At 42.1% G+C, this 13,983-nt stretch overlaps 1 protein-coding gene across 2 annotated transcripts in view; it reads left to right on the forward strand.

The window, feature by feature from the left end:
* The window catches only part of LOC121280945 (slit homolog 3 protein-like), a 738,609-nt gene that overhangs the window by 388,553 nt on the left and 336,073 nt on the right, over nucleotides 1-13,983 (forward strand). For both annotated transcript variants that reach the window (XM_041193415.1, XM_041193416.1), the window contains one exon: nucleotides 9,596-9,667. In XM_041193415.1, the coding sequence (XP_041049349.1) occupies nucleotides 9,596-9,667 (72 nt within the window). The remainder of the gene's footprint in view (nucleotides 1-9,595; nucleotides 9,668-13,983) is intronic.

Genomic DNA, 13,983 nt, shown 5'->3' on the forward strand with positions numbered 1-13,983 from the left:
GCTTCATCATCTTCTGCTGCTTCTTCAATGACTTTCCCTCCATTTGAATTTGCCTGCTTCCCCTATGCATTTTGAACCCAGATTCCCATTCTTGTTTTCACTCGTGTGCTCCTCCAATCTTATGTTCATCCCCAATTTTAATTGATCCATAGTTGGTGGCCTTGCCTTAACCTGCCTAGCCCCTGAGTCTTGAATTCCCTCCCTAAACCTCTCAACCTCCCTACCCCTCTCTCTCTCTGCTACTTCCTTGAACAAGCTGCTGCTCATCTGTCCTAATATTCCCTTAGTCGCTCAGTGTTAAATTTTGTTTGATAAAACTCCTGTGAAGTACCTTGGAATATTTTATGATGTAAAAAGTGCCATGTAAATGCAAGTTATTTTTATGTTGAAAGGTTTGATGTGAGGTAATAGTTAAGGAGGAGGAATTGTGAGAAGTGTTGTGAGTCACTGTTGAGAAAGGTGTAATCATCCTTGCTGTCTTTGTGAAGTCATTAAACCATTCTCTACATTGAGTCCTAGTCCAGTGGGTGCTCATGGTACTGACCCTCTCAGCTACCTCTGCTCAGGACAGCTTTGGGGATGCTTCCACCATTGCTGGGGAATGTACCTCCCTCCTGGTTTTCACTTTCTCCACGAGATTCGGAAAAGGATCAGGAAAGTGAGAGGCAGTTCTGCTCATTTCTGCAACGAGCAAGCCTTGCACAGTTGTTCAGTAAGGAATAAAAGCAAAGATGTGTGCAGAACTGCATCCTTGTTAACCGTAGTCGAGAATTGTGCCAGAAATTGAACTGGTCATGAGGGCAGACTGCCCAGCTCTGCAAGCATTCAGGAGGGCTTCAACTCTAACTTGACACCCAGAAGTTACAATGAACTGGAACTTGTGCTGACAAACATCATTGTGACTTGCTGTCCAGCCATTTCTCATTCCAAGTTAAAATTGGGGCTAAACAGGGTCTGAGCTGTGGCCTAGTCACTACATGTCTCCTGTGAATGATAGCTCCAACCTAAAATTGTCTGCATGCAGGTCCTGATTCCAGAATACAACAGCATAGGCCCCACACAACTTGCTCCTACATACAACAACACTTTCTGCATTACAGAGGTGGCCTTAATGATGGCATGAATATGAGATCGAAAGCCCATCTTGGGATCAAATGTGACACCAAGTTTATGAACAGATTGGCCAAAACTCAGATTCTTGCCAAGGATAGGGATGTATTCTGTAGCTAGAATGTGTTTGGAGCTGGAATTGAAAACAATGTCTTCCCAATATTTAATTGGAGGAAATTTCTACTCATCCAGTCATGGATGTCAAATAAACAGTTTGATAGATTAGCAGCAGAGGAAGAGTCGGGAGAGGTGTCCAAGTCTAATGCCCACCCAATCCAACTGGTCCACTGATCCAAAACTGTTGATCATGAAAATCTAACTCCTATTCAAGGTCTGTTGTTCTGAAGTGGTCTAAAGTTGGTCAAGTGTTCTAGTGATCTAGTAATCTTATCTAGCAGCTTCCTGATATTTATTGCTAAGCACCACATTAAACAGTGCATTTACTCATTGTTCTGATCTCATTACATTTCCTGTTGGCAACTGAGGAGGAATAATGGCAGCTTCCTTTAGACTTCCCATATAGGTTTGGTGGCCATCTGCCTAATTCCCACTGCAATTTAGCATCATAAATAACAATCAACCTTTGTTAGTTGTTTTGTTGGATTTACAGAGGTTGTGATTCACAGTTAACAGGTTACCACATAGTGAATGACCAGACAGGGTTCCTATCCCAAGTCACTATGACTCCTATGGAAAACACATATGTGCAGGAAATGAAATTGGGGTTGGCTTGAGTACTCAATGGAGTAAACAACTTACATTCACTGTTTCGCTAACACATGAGGAGATGCCAGTTGAACAAAGTACCAGATGGTTGCTGGAACCCATAAAATTGCGGTGGTGTTGCAGTGCACATAGGGAATCGGAGTTGCTGTGGCAACATGCACTTTTTGCATGCATGTTGTTGTCTGGAGCTGTGGATAGTGATGGTACAGGCTCCAACTTTCTCTCCATCACATGGCTGACCAGGAACCTTTCCCGCTCTTACTGCCTGCCATTGGTGTATATTGGAAGGATACTCAAGACTACATTATTAACGTACCTTTCTTGGCCATCAAGTCCTGGAGTGTGATTCGAGCTTAACACTTCTACTCAGAGACAGAGATGCTCCGACTGTGCCACATGACCTCCAATAATACTGTAAGCCAGAGTAAAATAATATCTTGTGGAGGAGAAGAAAACAAGAGTTTCCAGAAAAATTCTTTGGAGTTGAAGTTGCCCCTTTTCCTCTCTTTAGATTAATTAATAGGAAGTAAAATACATATAATTTATGCTAGTTTCTTTGTGCTTCTGCTGTCTAATGCCATGTTTATAAAACAAGTTAAGCTCCAATGTCAAAGATAAAAGCAAAAAACTGCGGATGCTGGAAATTCGAAACAAAAATACCTGGAAAAACTCAGCAGGTCCGACAGCATCTGTGGAGAGGAACACAGTCAACGCCTTGAGTCGTTTGACCCCCATACAGACTCAAAACTGTCTTCCTCTCCGCAGATGCTGTCAGACCTGCTGAGTTTTTCCAGGTATTTTTGTTTTTGTTTCAATCTCCAATGTCTCTCTGCTGTCAGCAGTATGTGTTTTCTTAGTAGCAAAGCAAAGGAATTAATTATGAGTGGATTACCACTGGGTAAGGAACTTGTGAAGCTTTATTTCCATCTGAAGTTGGGTGCAGCATTGGCCTCCTCTCCATTTGCTTATCTTCCTCCTCCTCCTAACTCCTGCTTTAGTAATCAAATTACACTATCTGTCAGGAATGGTTCAAGTCAGCATTGATTGAACAAGACAGTAAAAACACACTGGCAGGATAAAGGAAGCACTTTTATTAGAGAAGTTGCAAAGAAGTCTGTGCTGTTTAATTTCAAACTGATGTTAAGTAAACAGTTCAAAAAAAAGGAGCCCAATAGGTTGTATTTTAATTTCCAATGATTGGTTCAGTGTTGGTCTTGCATTACCAAGGATTTTTAAATAATCAAAATTTAAATTACTTTGTTCATTTTGTTAAGCCGACCTTGGCAGTTTTATGTAAGAAATGATCTTTAAAGCATTGATCTTGTATTCATTTCTGGAAAAGTATATCTTTGCAGCATGAACATTCCTTCAAGCATTGAAGATAGTGGTTATTGTAAACACTTGTTACCAACAGTAACATTTCAGTAGATTAAACCTGGACAATATAGGGGGAACTGTGCAGCACCAACACATGGTACCAAAACAGCAAGAAGATACAGATCTGATCTTCCCTCTCCATTAATTTCCAAATGCAAAAAAAGAAGACATTGAATGGTGCCTTCTAAGAAAAGCTAGGTGAGGGAAGCTGCCATGCCTTTGTTTCTGGTTACCAAGGAGGAATCTACTGATGTCTGGGAGCAAACTGTCCTTCACCTAGATGGCAGAAATGGAAGTGTAAAGGGAGTGAGCATGTTTCAGAAATAATTGAGAGTTTACAAATATCATGTTTTGAGAGGAAAGGAGTGGTTTTACTCCTGCCTGTCTGGTGTAAATTGGGCAAGCCATTAAAACCACCGATGAGACTCCCGTGTCAACATCCTGCACCAACCCCACAGGGTATAATTTTAACCTACTCTGGACAAGTGAGGACACTGCCTGCCAGAAATTGTCAGCGTTCTTCCTTTATTATGCAAGTCAAATTACACTGATATAATCATGGTCCAACTTACATTTTAACTTTGGGACTAAGAAAGAGAGAATGAAATTGCTAATTGGTTTTACATCTCCCATGAAAGACAGCACATTCAACAGTGCAGCACACCCTCAGTACTTCACAGAGCAAGTGCTCAATATCTGAAGTGAAACTTGCATGCACAACCTCCTCACTCAGGTGAGAATGCTACCATTAAGCTGAGGCTGCCACTTCAATGCATCATTTATGTTGTGGCTTTCCTGCCAGGCCAAACTAGCCTAAAATGGAGTTGGGGGTCATAATGGGCCCAATTAAAGTGGAAAGTATTTTAATTTTGTGGGAGCCTGCACCCGAACAAACAAGGAGATTTTAAGCCTCCCCTGCCCCCAGCTTCTCACCTTCCCCCGCTCTCTCTCCTCACCTCACCCCATCTACAAGGCTATCCTGATATCTCCTCCCCATGACATTTATATGAGTGCTTGAGACTGTTCCTTCAGCCATCTGCAGTGGCTTCCTGCCCATCCTCTCGGCCCCTGGCCAGGTGGCACTTCCTACCAGTTTTGGGCAGTTAACTACCCAGGTGCTAAATAGGTGAAGCCTGGGAGTTAAAATGTCTCTCCCAGACCTTAGTCGGTTCCTCCTTTGGCCGGCAACTGAGGAGGAATAATGGCAGCTTCCTTTAGACTTCCCATATAGGATTTGGTGGTCGTGGGCCTAATTCCCACAGCAATTTAGCATCATAAATAACAATCAGCCTTTATTTGTTTTGTTGGATTAACAGAGGCTGTGACTCACAGTTAACAGGTTACCAGCTTTATAAACTACAAATCCTATCAATGGATTTGGTTGAGGGATTGGGTGGGGTTAGAAGAGGGAGATAATAATGTAGGACAAGTACAAGGAGCACACAAATATCACTTAAAGCTACTTACAAAGGGAATTTGGGCTGGTAAACCTTCAAACAATGTTGGTTCAGAACGGCCTGTGAGTTGCAGGCGATTGCAGTCAGGAAATGTAATGAGATCAGACCAATGAGTAAATGCACCATTTAATGTGGTGCCAAGCAATGAATATCAGGAAGGTACTAGGTAAAATCTTTGGCCTGTGCGGCATACCTCTAGGTTCCTGGATATCAGGTGAGAACAGGATGAGACTCATCGGTTGAATTTCTTGGAAATATGCAGTCTAGACTCAAACCTGGCAAATGATAGCACTTGTCGAAAAATACTCCAACGTGGCGACGTTACATTCAGGGAAAAAGAAGTAATTGGAGAAAATTGAGGAAAGAGAGAGAAAACATCTGTGTTTCCTACCTGTGAAACATACTCAGGTACTGCTGTATTCCTGTACGCCTGCAACATAGAAAGACTGAGTTTGTATTTATGTAACATCTTTCATACCCTCAGGATATACCAAAGTGCTTCACAGATAATCAGTCATGTTTAAATTGGAGTGACTGGTTCATGTAGGGAAATGCAGCAGCCATTTTGCAACTAGCAAGAAGCCATGGATGACAATGAGATAAATGACTTGTTTAAATTATTTTGGTTCAAGGTTAAAGGTTGGCCAGGGCAATGGGAAGAACTCCTCTTTAAAGTACATCTACCTGAAAGGGCAGACATGGATTAGGTTTAACATTTCCTCCCAAAAGTACAGTAGTGCCTAAGTACTGTATTGTTGTGCTGGGGAAATTGTAGTGTAGAGGTAATGATACTAGACTAATAATCTAGAGAACTGGATATGTGTTCAATCCCACAAGCTGGGAGAATTTAAATTAAATGAATTAATAAACCTGGAATAAAATGCTTGTCTCATTAATAATGATATGAAACTATCGGATTGTTGTAAAGACCCGTCTGGTTCATTAATGTCCTTTAGAGAAGGAAATCTGTTATCCTAACCTGAGTCTGGCTTACATGTGACTCCGGATCCACAGCAATGTGGTTGAGTCTTCGCTGTCCTCCAAAATGGAACTAACAAGTCCTTCAGTTGTATGAAACCGCTGCAGAAAAAGCACTGTGAGTGTGCCTGCACCTCATGGACTGCAATGGTTCAAGAAGGCAGCTCACCACCACCTTCTCATGGGCAGTTTGGGGGATGGGTAATAAATGTTGACCTTGCCTTTCACATCCTGTGAAGGAAGTTTAAAAAAGATTGTGGTCAAGTTTCCAGAGTGGGGCTTGAAGCCACAACATTCTGTCTCAGGTGTGTGATTGCTACAAGGCTGCAAACCTTATTGGCTAAAGTTCTGTTTCACTCTCATTAAAGCATTTTATCCCATTGCACATTTTGTAGAATTTGTTAACACCTTCACATGAGACTAAAATTGATTTTCTTTTCCAAAGTTTAAAAAGAAGTCCAGTTCATTTGGCCCTTTTGAAGTCACATCCTGTGACCATCTTTCAAGGGCCTGGTTCAACTGGTAACACTGTAGCCCCCGAGGTTTTTCCAGATTGGGGGAAGGGAGTGACACTGCCCAGTCTTCCCTTGGTAGGCTGCCTGCTGTGGGCAATCACAAAGCAGCGTTGCCAACAATAGCAGAGTCAGTCATCGATGTCTTCTTATGTTCCACTTTTAAGGTTAAGGGCATTACCACAGAGACAAGGAAGAAGTAGAAATAAGCTAAAGACACATGTTGTATACTCCAACTGGCCAACCCCCTCTGACTGGACTTCTAGTGCATATGCATCCTGCACATACATCATGGGAGTATGTGGGCAGTGCAGGCCTGTGGATGACTAGTGAATATTTCGAAATGTCATGAAAGTTAGAACCATTTGGTAAGTTACAGAGAACATAGAATCACAGAATTGTCACAGCATAGAAGGAGGCCATTTGGCCTGTTGTGTCTGTGCCAGCCCCCGCAGAAGGAATTTACCTCGTGCCACTCCCTGCCTTCTCCCCATAGCCTTGCACATTCTTCCTTTTCAGATAACAATCCAATTCTCTCTTGAATGCCTCGATCGAGCCTGCCTCCACCACGTTCGTAGGCTGTGTGTTCCAGACTCTAACCACTCACTGCGTGAAAAAGATTTTCCTCATGCCGCCATGCTCTACCACTGCCTGTGTCCACAAGCCATCATCATTTAGTTACCCTGTTCACAGAAAAGTCAAAAATTCAATAAGGCCAAACCTATTTTCCAAATAAACTCAGACTAATATCTAGATCATATCTAGATTTGCAACTCCACAATATTATTTATTTCAATGAGAGGCTGCAGACAAAATGTGTAGGATTTTTATAAACTGTGTGCAACTCTGACTAAATTTCATGAGAGGCTGAACTCTATTCAGGTTAATTTATTTGAAATTGAACCTTGTTTTTTTGGTGCTTACATTCAACTGCACCCCCACCCCCTCCTACCCTATGACATTCTGGACCCGTACTAGTAATGGGACTTAAAGACAGAGGTGTTTCTGATAGTGAATTTTTCACACAATTTCACACAGATCCTTTCACATAAATTGAACTCAAATCCTACTGACTGTAAAGCTCCAAAACCTCATGACTGAGATTTCCAAACAAGAGACCTCACACATACTGCTACCGGCTGGTTTTGTTGTTGGTTTTGCTGATAACAGTCCATAGAGCACCAAACCTGGTGAGCCTGTGGTATCTCTGGAGCACATGTTGCTTCATATATGGTTGACAGACTTTTTGAATGGAAGATTCTCTTCACTGTCAAATATTAGCTTAAAAAAAAAATGACTACTTGAAAATTCAATAGCACAAATAATAACAATTGACGAATTTCTTCCCTAAGATGCAAAACCCTCCACTGATAAATACTTACAGTCTGGATAAGGATGTAGCAATGAGAAAATGTATCAGCACGGTTTATACAGTCTGACAATTAGCTTTGTGTAAATGTGATCCAACTGCAGTGTGGAAGACTGATTTAAGTATGTGAACTAAGTGTCCTGTCTCTCCATGAGGTCACACTGCACCTCAAAACCTACTTGCTTAAAAACTGCAAAAGTTATGTAGTTGATGGCTTGGGACGCATTCCCCATTTTTTCATTTTGAACCCCCTCACCCAGACCCACTTGTCCTCAGTGTGGGGAGATTACTATCAAGGTCGTTGTTCTTTATGTGTGCAGCATCGTATAAGTGTACAGTCTTTGAGCTGCCACAACTGTAGCTTACAAGCCAGGTCCGGGATATCACATGGACTTTGTCTCCTCATATATTGATGGGGACCATGTAGGATATTATGTACTTGCTGTGAATGGTACATTAGACAAACATCCTGTACCTTGTACTCACAGCACAAACTCCCCAGTGCAATAGCTTTAACCAATCTACCTGCATGATAGCTTTAGGTGTGTCAGCCATATCTTAGTTGGTAGCACTCTTGTCTCTGAGTCTTAGGTTTTGGGTTCAAATCCCAATACAGGGCGATAAACAAAAATCAATGCAGATGCTCCAATGCAGTATCAAGTATATGCTGTACTGTCAGAGGTGACATTTTGCGAATGAAGTATTAAACCAAGGTCCTGTCTGTCTCCAGCTGTGAATGTAAAGGATCCCATGACACAATTTCAAAGAAGAGCAGGGGAGTTATTGACGGTGTACTGGTAAATACTTACCCCTCATTACAAAGACAGATTATCTTGCCATTAACACGTTGCTGTTTGTGGAAGTTTGCGCGGTGCAACATTAATTGTTGCGTTTCCTTTTTTACAACAGTGACTGCACTTCAGAAGTACCTCATTGGCTATAAAGCACTTTGAGACATTCAGTGGTCATGAAAAGTGCAATATAAACGTGTCCTTCTTGACACATATTTACAGACTGACTAAAGCAACACAAAGAGGCCAATAACTGCCTGTGATATCTAATTGACCTTGAAAACAGGATTCAGTATTACTTCAACAACCCAAGCAGCAAACATTAATTTCAGGATTCCCACCTGACTCTCTCTGGCTAATCAGTTAGTTGGTGTGACAGAAACCCAGGGGGGTGCTAATATGTGTACTTAACCTTCTAACTTTAAGATTGTATTTTTATGGGGGAAATAGTTGGAAAATATCCCAAGCAGAACATGAGAAGAGTATAACAATCTCACAGAAAGTGAACAGAAGCTGAGGACAGTATTAGTCCTGAGTTTGAGCAAGAAATGTGACAAGGAATGCGTGGGACTTTGAGAGGTAGAGGAAGGAGGTTGGGAAAAGTAATAATGAAATGTTCCATTAGACAAATGTGAAATCATTTCATTTCCCCAGTAAAGGGTTGGCTCATGGCACAGATTAAGTGTGTATTATTCACTGGAGTACCAGAGCACAATTTTTTAAAGCCAAATTGTGCTGTCATTTTGGTGAGAACAGCTTTCGTTGACTGAGGTGAGGGCATGCTGTGTGTAATGCTTAAAGTCCATCTTGGTGCATCACATAGGAAGGTGTGTGGGTGTGAATGAGATTTATGAGATAGAAAGAAAGAAAGACAAAGGGTCTACTAATGACCCCAAATGGATTTCTGCGCTTAATAGCTGACCAACAGATTTTTGAAAACACCTTCCTCATCTTCACCAGATGCTTGTAGCACGTTGCACTACTTGATGCATATATAGTAATTTGTGGCCATTGTGTGCTGGGTGACGGGGGTCGGCATGTACAAAATCCTGAAGAGGAGGCAGAGCTGTCTGACCTTTTGTATCTTCCCTGTTTGTTTCTCTCCCAGAGCCACTGTCGACTTGCCCTCATTGCCACCATGATCCTGTTGCCAAACTTGCACTAACTCCCAGAGTTATTGATTCTATTTTTGCTCTAGGTGTTGCCAGGTAAGCATCAGCATGATTTGCAGTCTGCAGCTGAAACATTATTAAATTCTCTTTTTTTGCTTTGCAGACGCTTGGAACAAAATTTGATCAAGACTGTGGGAGCTGGAGCCTTCAGCCAATACAAAAAACTCAAACGCTTGTAAGTAAACCAGAGTTTTGTTAAAATCAGGCTTTCCAAAGCATTGATCAATTGTATAATCATGGCAGTGATATCAGAACCGTGCATCTGCTGGCATTGTTTTAGCGACTTCACCCTGCTCTCCTTCCTTTAGCCTTAACTCCAACTACAAGCTCTGTGCAGGTAACTGTAGTGGGGGAGAACAGATGGACCCATCAATGAGAGAGAGCTATTAGTTCATGCTTTTGATATGTAATGTTAGTCATGCAATGCTCTGGTCTTTAGCGCAGGGATCCTTGGGTTGTGCTGCTCCCCTGATGAGGAGATACTTGTACCTGTTGTCTGATTCACAATGGGTCAAATCCATGCTTGTTAATTGTCTAAATGTGGCCAATTAGTGACTGTGCTCCCCTGAGGGAGGTGAATAGATCTCTTTGAGGATGATACACAATGGTGATAGAAGTTGGAAGCCATGTCAACCATTCAGGACACACTTGAAAATTGCTACCCAAGTCAAACAAATCTGCAGCACCCCAGGGCAGTGTTAATGACTGACTAACCAGTCTGGCTTGCAAAGGGAACCTGGAGAAATACACTAGGAGCTGGCATTCTTTCCACGTGTCTCCGGGAAACAGCATAAGACAATGCCAAACAGGTAGGATGGGTAAAGCTGGGACAAGTGGTGGGAAGCTGTAGTGATTATAGGTATAACCTTTCTCACTGTCTTTAGGGGTCACGTGATTGTACTGACGAATGAGCCCTAAGTGTGGGTGATCTTAAGGACCCAGATTTGTAGTCATGGACCTGGTTCAAGAATGAAGCTTCTAAACGAGCTCCGTAATAAATTAATCTGTTTCAAGTAAGAAACGTGTCCGGTACATCAAGGTCATTACATTTGGTGACGAGGATAAATAGCTCCAACGCTGCACCTCACTTGTGAATGTGAGTACATCAGTTCTTTAGAAGAGAAAGAAAAGTATACTTAACAGTCATGCTGCTCTTCGGCAGAATCGATCCTTATGACTTGTCCATGGAAGATTGGAGCCAGTCCATAGAGCACCCAAGTTTTTATTTTGTGGTGAATGACATAAATGTGGAGGAGAAGCAGAAAGCAATTTTTTTGAGTGCCTGTGGTAGCAAGACATATAACCACATCCGCAGCCTGACAGCCCCAAATACACTCAATTTTAAATCTTTTAACGAGCTGGTAGAGCTTGTGAAAATGCATTTTCAACCGATGCATCGGTAATTGTGCAGAGATTTAAGTTTATCTCCAGAGTAAGGGCCCCAGGAGAGTCCATCCCGACTTATGTGGCGAAGTTGAAACAGTTAACTGAGCACTGCGACTTTGGTGATACACTCAATGCCATGTTGCAGGACTGGTCGGTTTGTGGTATTAACAACAACACCATTCAGCGCTGTTCACTTGCAGAAGTTAACGTTGATTTGAAGCGCACCAGGAAATAGTGCTAGCAATGGAGAATGCTGAGAGGAACTTGCAGGCTTTACAGAGTGTGCAACATGGTGCCGTTCTTCATGTGGGGTGGGAACCTACCTCTGGGCATGGTGCAAAAACCAGAGAGACAGCCACAAAGGGGGATACAGCCTCTGATGCTTGAAAAACAAAAAGAAATAGTGGAAGCATCTCAGCAGTGAATCCGAAATTAATCTGTTATCAATGTTGGGGTAACCGTATACTGGAAACCTGCAGATTTATAGAGGCAGAATGCCATTACTATCACAAAAAAGGGCATGTGATGAAGCAATGCAGGGCGAAGTCGAGACAGCCAATCAGGCAGTAGACCATGGTGTTTGAAGTGCACAATATAACAGAACCAGAAGCTGATGATACAGATATCTATTCCTATGCAATGTCAAAGCAGTTAAAAACTGAACCAACAACCATCACCCATCAAGTGATTGGGAAGCCTCTAGTCACTGGAGGTAGACACGGGAGCCTCGGCCACAGTGGTGGGACAACACACATTTAAATACCTAAATGAAGGCACCCAACCACTGAATCTGGAGCAAACCACGGTTCAACTGAAGACACACACTGGAGAGTGAAAACAGGTAAAGGGCATCGCCACAGTACCTGTGCCCCATAGGCAACAGACAGCCCAGCCTCAAGTGATCATTGTAACAGGTGAAGGACTGGGTCTTCTGGGCTGTGATTGGTTACAAAAAATTCAGCTCAACTGGTCAGAAATATTTCAAGTGAGAGCAGGAGTTCCTGAGCTGTTAAGGAAATACGACAGTGTAATTCATGACAAGTTGGGAAAGATAAAAAGCTTACAAGCAAAAAGATATGTAGATTTTGAGGTGACACCTAGGTTCTTTAAGGCCAGACCTGTGCCTTATGCCCTAAAGGAGAAGGTGGATGCAGAATTGTGCCACTTAGAGAAACTAGGCATCATTCAGCCAGCCCAATTTTCAGAAGGGGCAGCACCCATAGCCCGTGTGATGCCTCTCCTTACAGTGTGGGAGCTGTGTTGTCACACAGGATAGAAGATGGTTCTGAAAGGCCAATAGGCTATGTCTCCAGAACCCTCTGTACAGCTGAGAAGGGTTATTCACAACTTGAAAAGGAAGGTTCATCAGTAATATTTGGAGTGAAGAAATTCTATCAGTATCTGCATTTTGAACCATAAACCCCTATTGGGTTTATTTAGTGAGGGTAAAGCCATTCCACCAATAGCCTCAGCAAGAATTCAACATTGGGCTTTGATTTTACCAGCATATAAGTATACCTTTATACACCGTCCTGATGTGCATATTGCAAATGCAGTCGTCTTCTGTTACCAGATAGCATTGTACATGCTTCAGTGCCACAAGAAGCTGTGCTTGTATTGAATTTCTTGGACTTTTCATCTGTCAGTGTGAAGCAACTCAAGAATTGGACAAACAGGATCCAATTTTGTCAAAAGTCCGAGACCAGGTATTACAAGGATGGTCGAATTCACCAGTGTCTGAAGAGATAAGACCATTCCATGCCTGTAAAACAGTTACGTTGTCAAGATAAAATCTTGTTGTGGTGATCAAGAGTCATCATCCCTTTGCAAGGAAGAGAACCACTCTTAACAGAGCTTCACAGTGTGCATCCAGGCATTTTGAAGATGAAGATGCTTGCGCAAAGCTATGTGTGGTGGCCAGGTATATACAATAACATTGAAAGCATGGTCACGCAATGTCTCCAGTGTCAGCAATAACAGAAGTTGCCTGTTTCAGCTCCCCTGCATCCATGGGAGTGGCCTGGTTGACCCTGGGTTAGATGACAAAAAGACTATGTAGGCCCATTTTTAGTTACCATGGTTTTATTGATCATTGATGCGCATTCTAAGTGGATGGATGTGTATGAAGTGAGATCAGCAACATTGTGCGCAACTATTGAAAAGCTGCGCCAATGTTTTAGTGTACATGGCCTACCAGAAGTCATTGTTTCGGATAATGGTACTGTCTTCACTAGTACAGAATTTCAGAGATTCATGAGTTTAAATAGCATTAAGCATATTAAAACAGGACCATATCATCCCTCATCAAACGGGTTAGCTGAAATAGCAGTGCAAATCTTCAAATCAGGAATGAAGAAGTTATCCGAAGGTACTCTAGAAACTCGAATTTCATGTTTTCTATTCAATTATTGTACAACTCCTGATGCAACTATGGTTTCAACACCATCTGAATTACTGATGAAACCGCCTTTGTACAAGACTAGGTCTGGTGTTTCCAAACTTAGAAGGGAAGGTAGGGAAGAATTAGAATAGCCAGAAATTGAATCACAATATTCATAGCAAAACTCGAAAATTTACTGTGGGAGATACAGTTTTCATGTGGAATTTTGGAAATGGACCTAGTTGGGTTCCTGATATAATTGTCTTTGAAATTGGACCCTTGTCATTCCAAATGGAAGTTGAAGACCAGATTGCTTGCAAACATGTGATCATCTAAGGAGTAGAGAGACTTTCCAACAACCAGTTATTCTGCCTGTAATTGATGTTGAACATTTAATTCCTGAGGCGACAGATTGACCTAGAATATGCACACCTGATGTCCCGTTGAATTACATAACCCTGAACTGCCACTGACTTAGGATGTCCCTGATGCTGCAGTTCCTGATCATGTCGATCCAGTGGGAGAGTCTCAAGTGGTAGAGCTACACCGCTTCAACCCAATTGAAAGTCATTTGTTTTTTTATTCATCCATGGAATGTGGGTATTGAAAGGCCAGCATTTATTACCTATCCCTAATTGCCCTCGTTCAGAGGGAATTTTAAGAGTCAACCACCTTAGAGATTAAATCTTTAATCACATGACCTGTGTGTGTGTGTGTATATATAT

Source organism: Carcharodon carcharias, chromosome 8, assembly GCF_017639515.1.
Source record: "Carcharodon carcharias isolate sCarCar2 chromosome 8, sCarCar2.pri, whole genome shotgun sequence".
NCBI lineage: Eukaryota > Metazoa > Chordata > Chondrichthyes > Lamniformes > Lamnidae > Carcharodon > Carcharodon carcharias.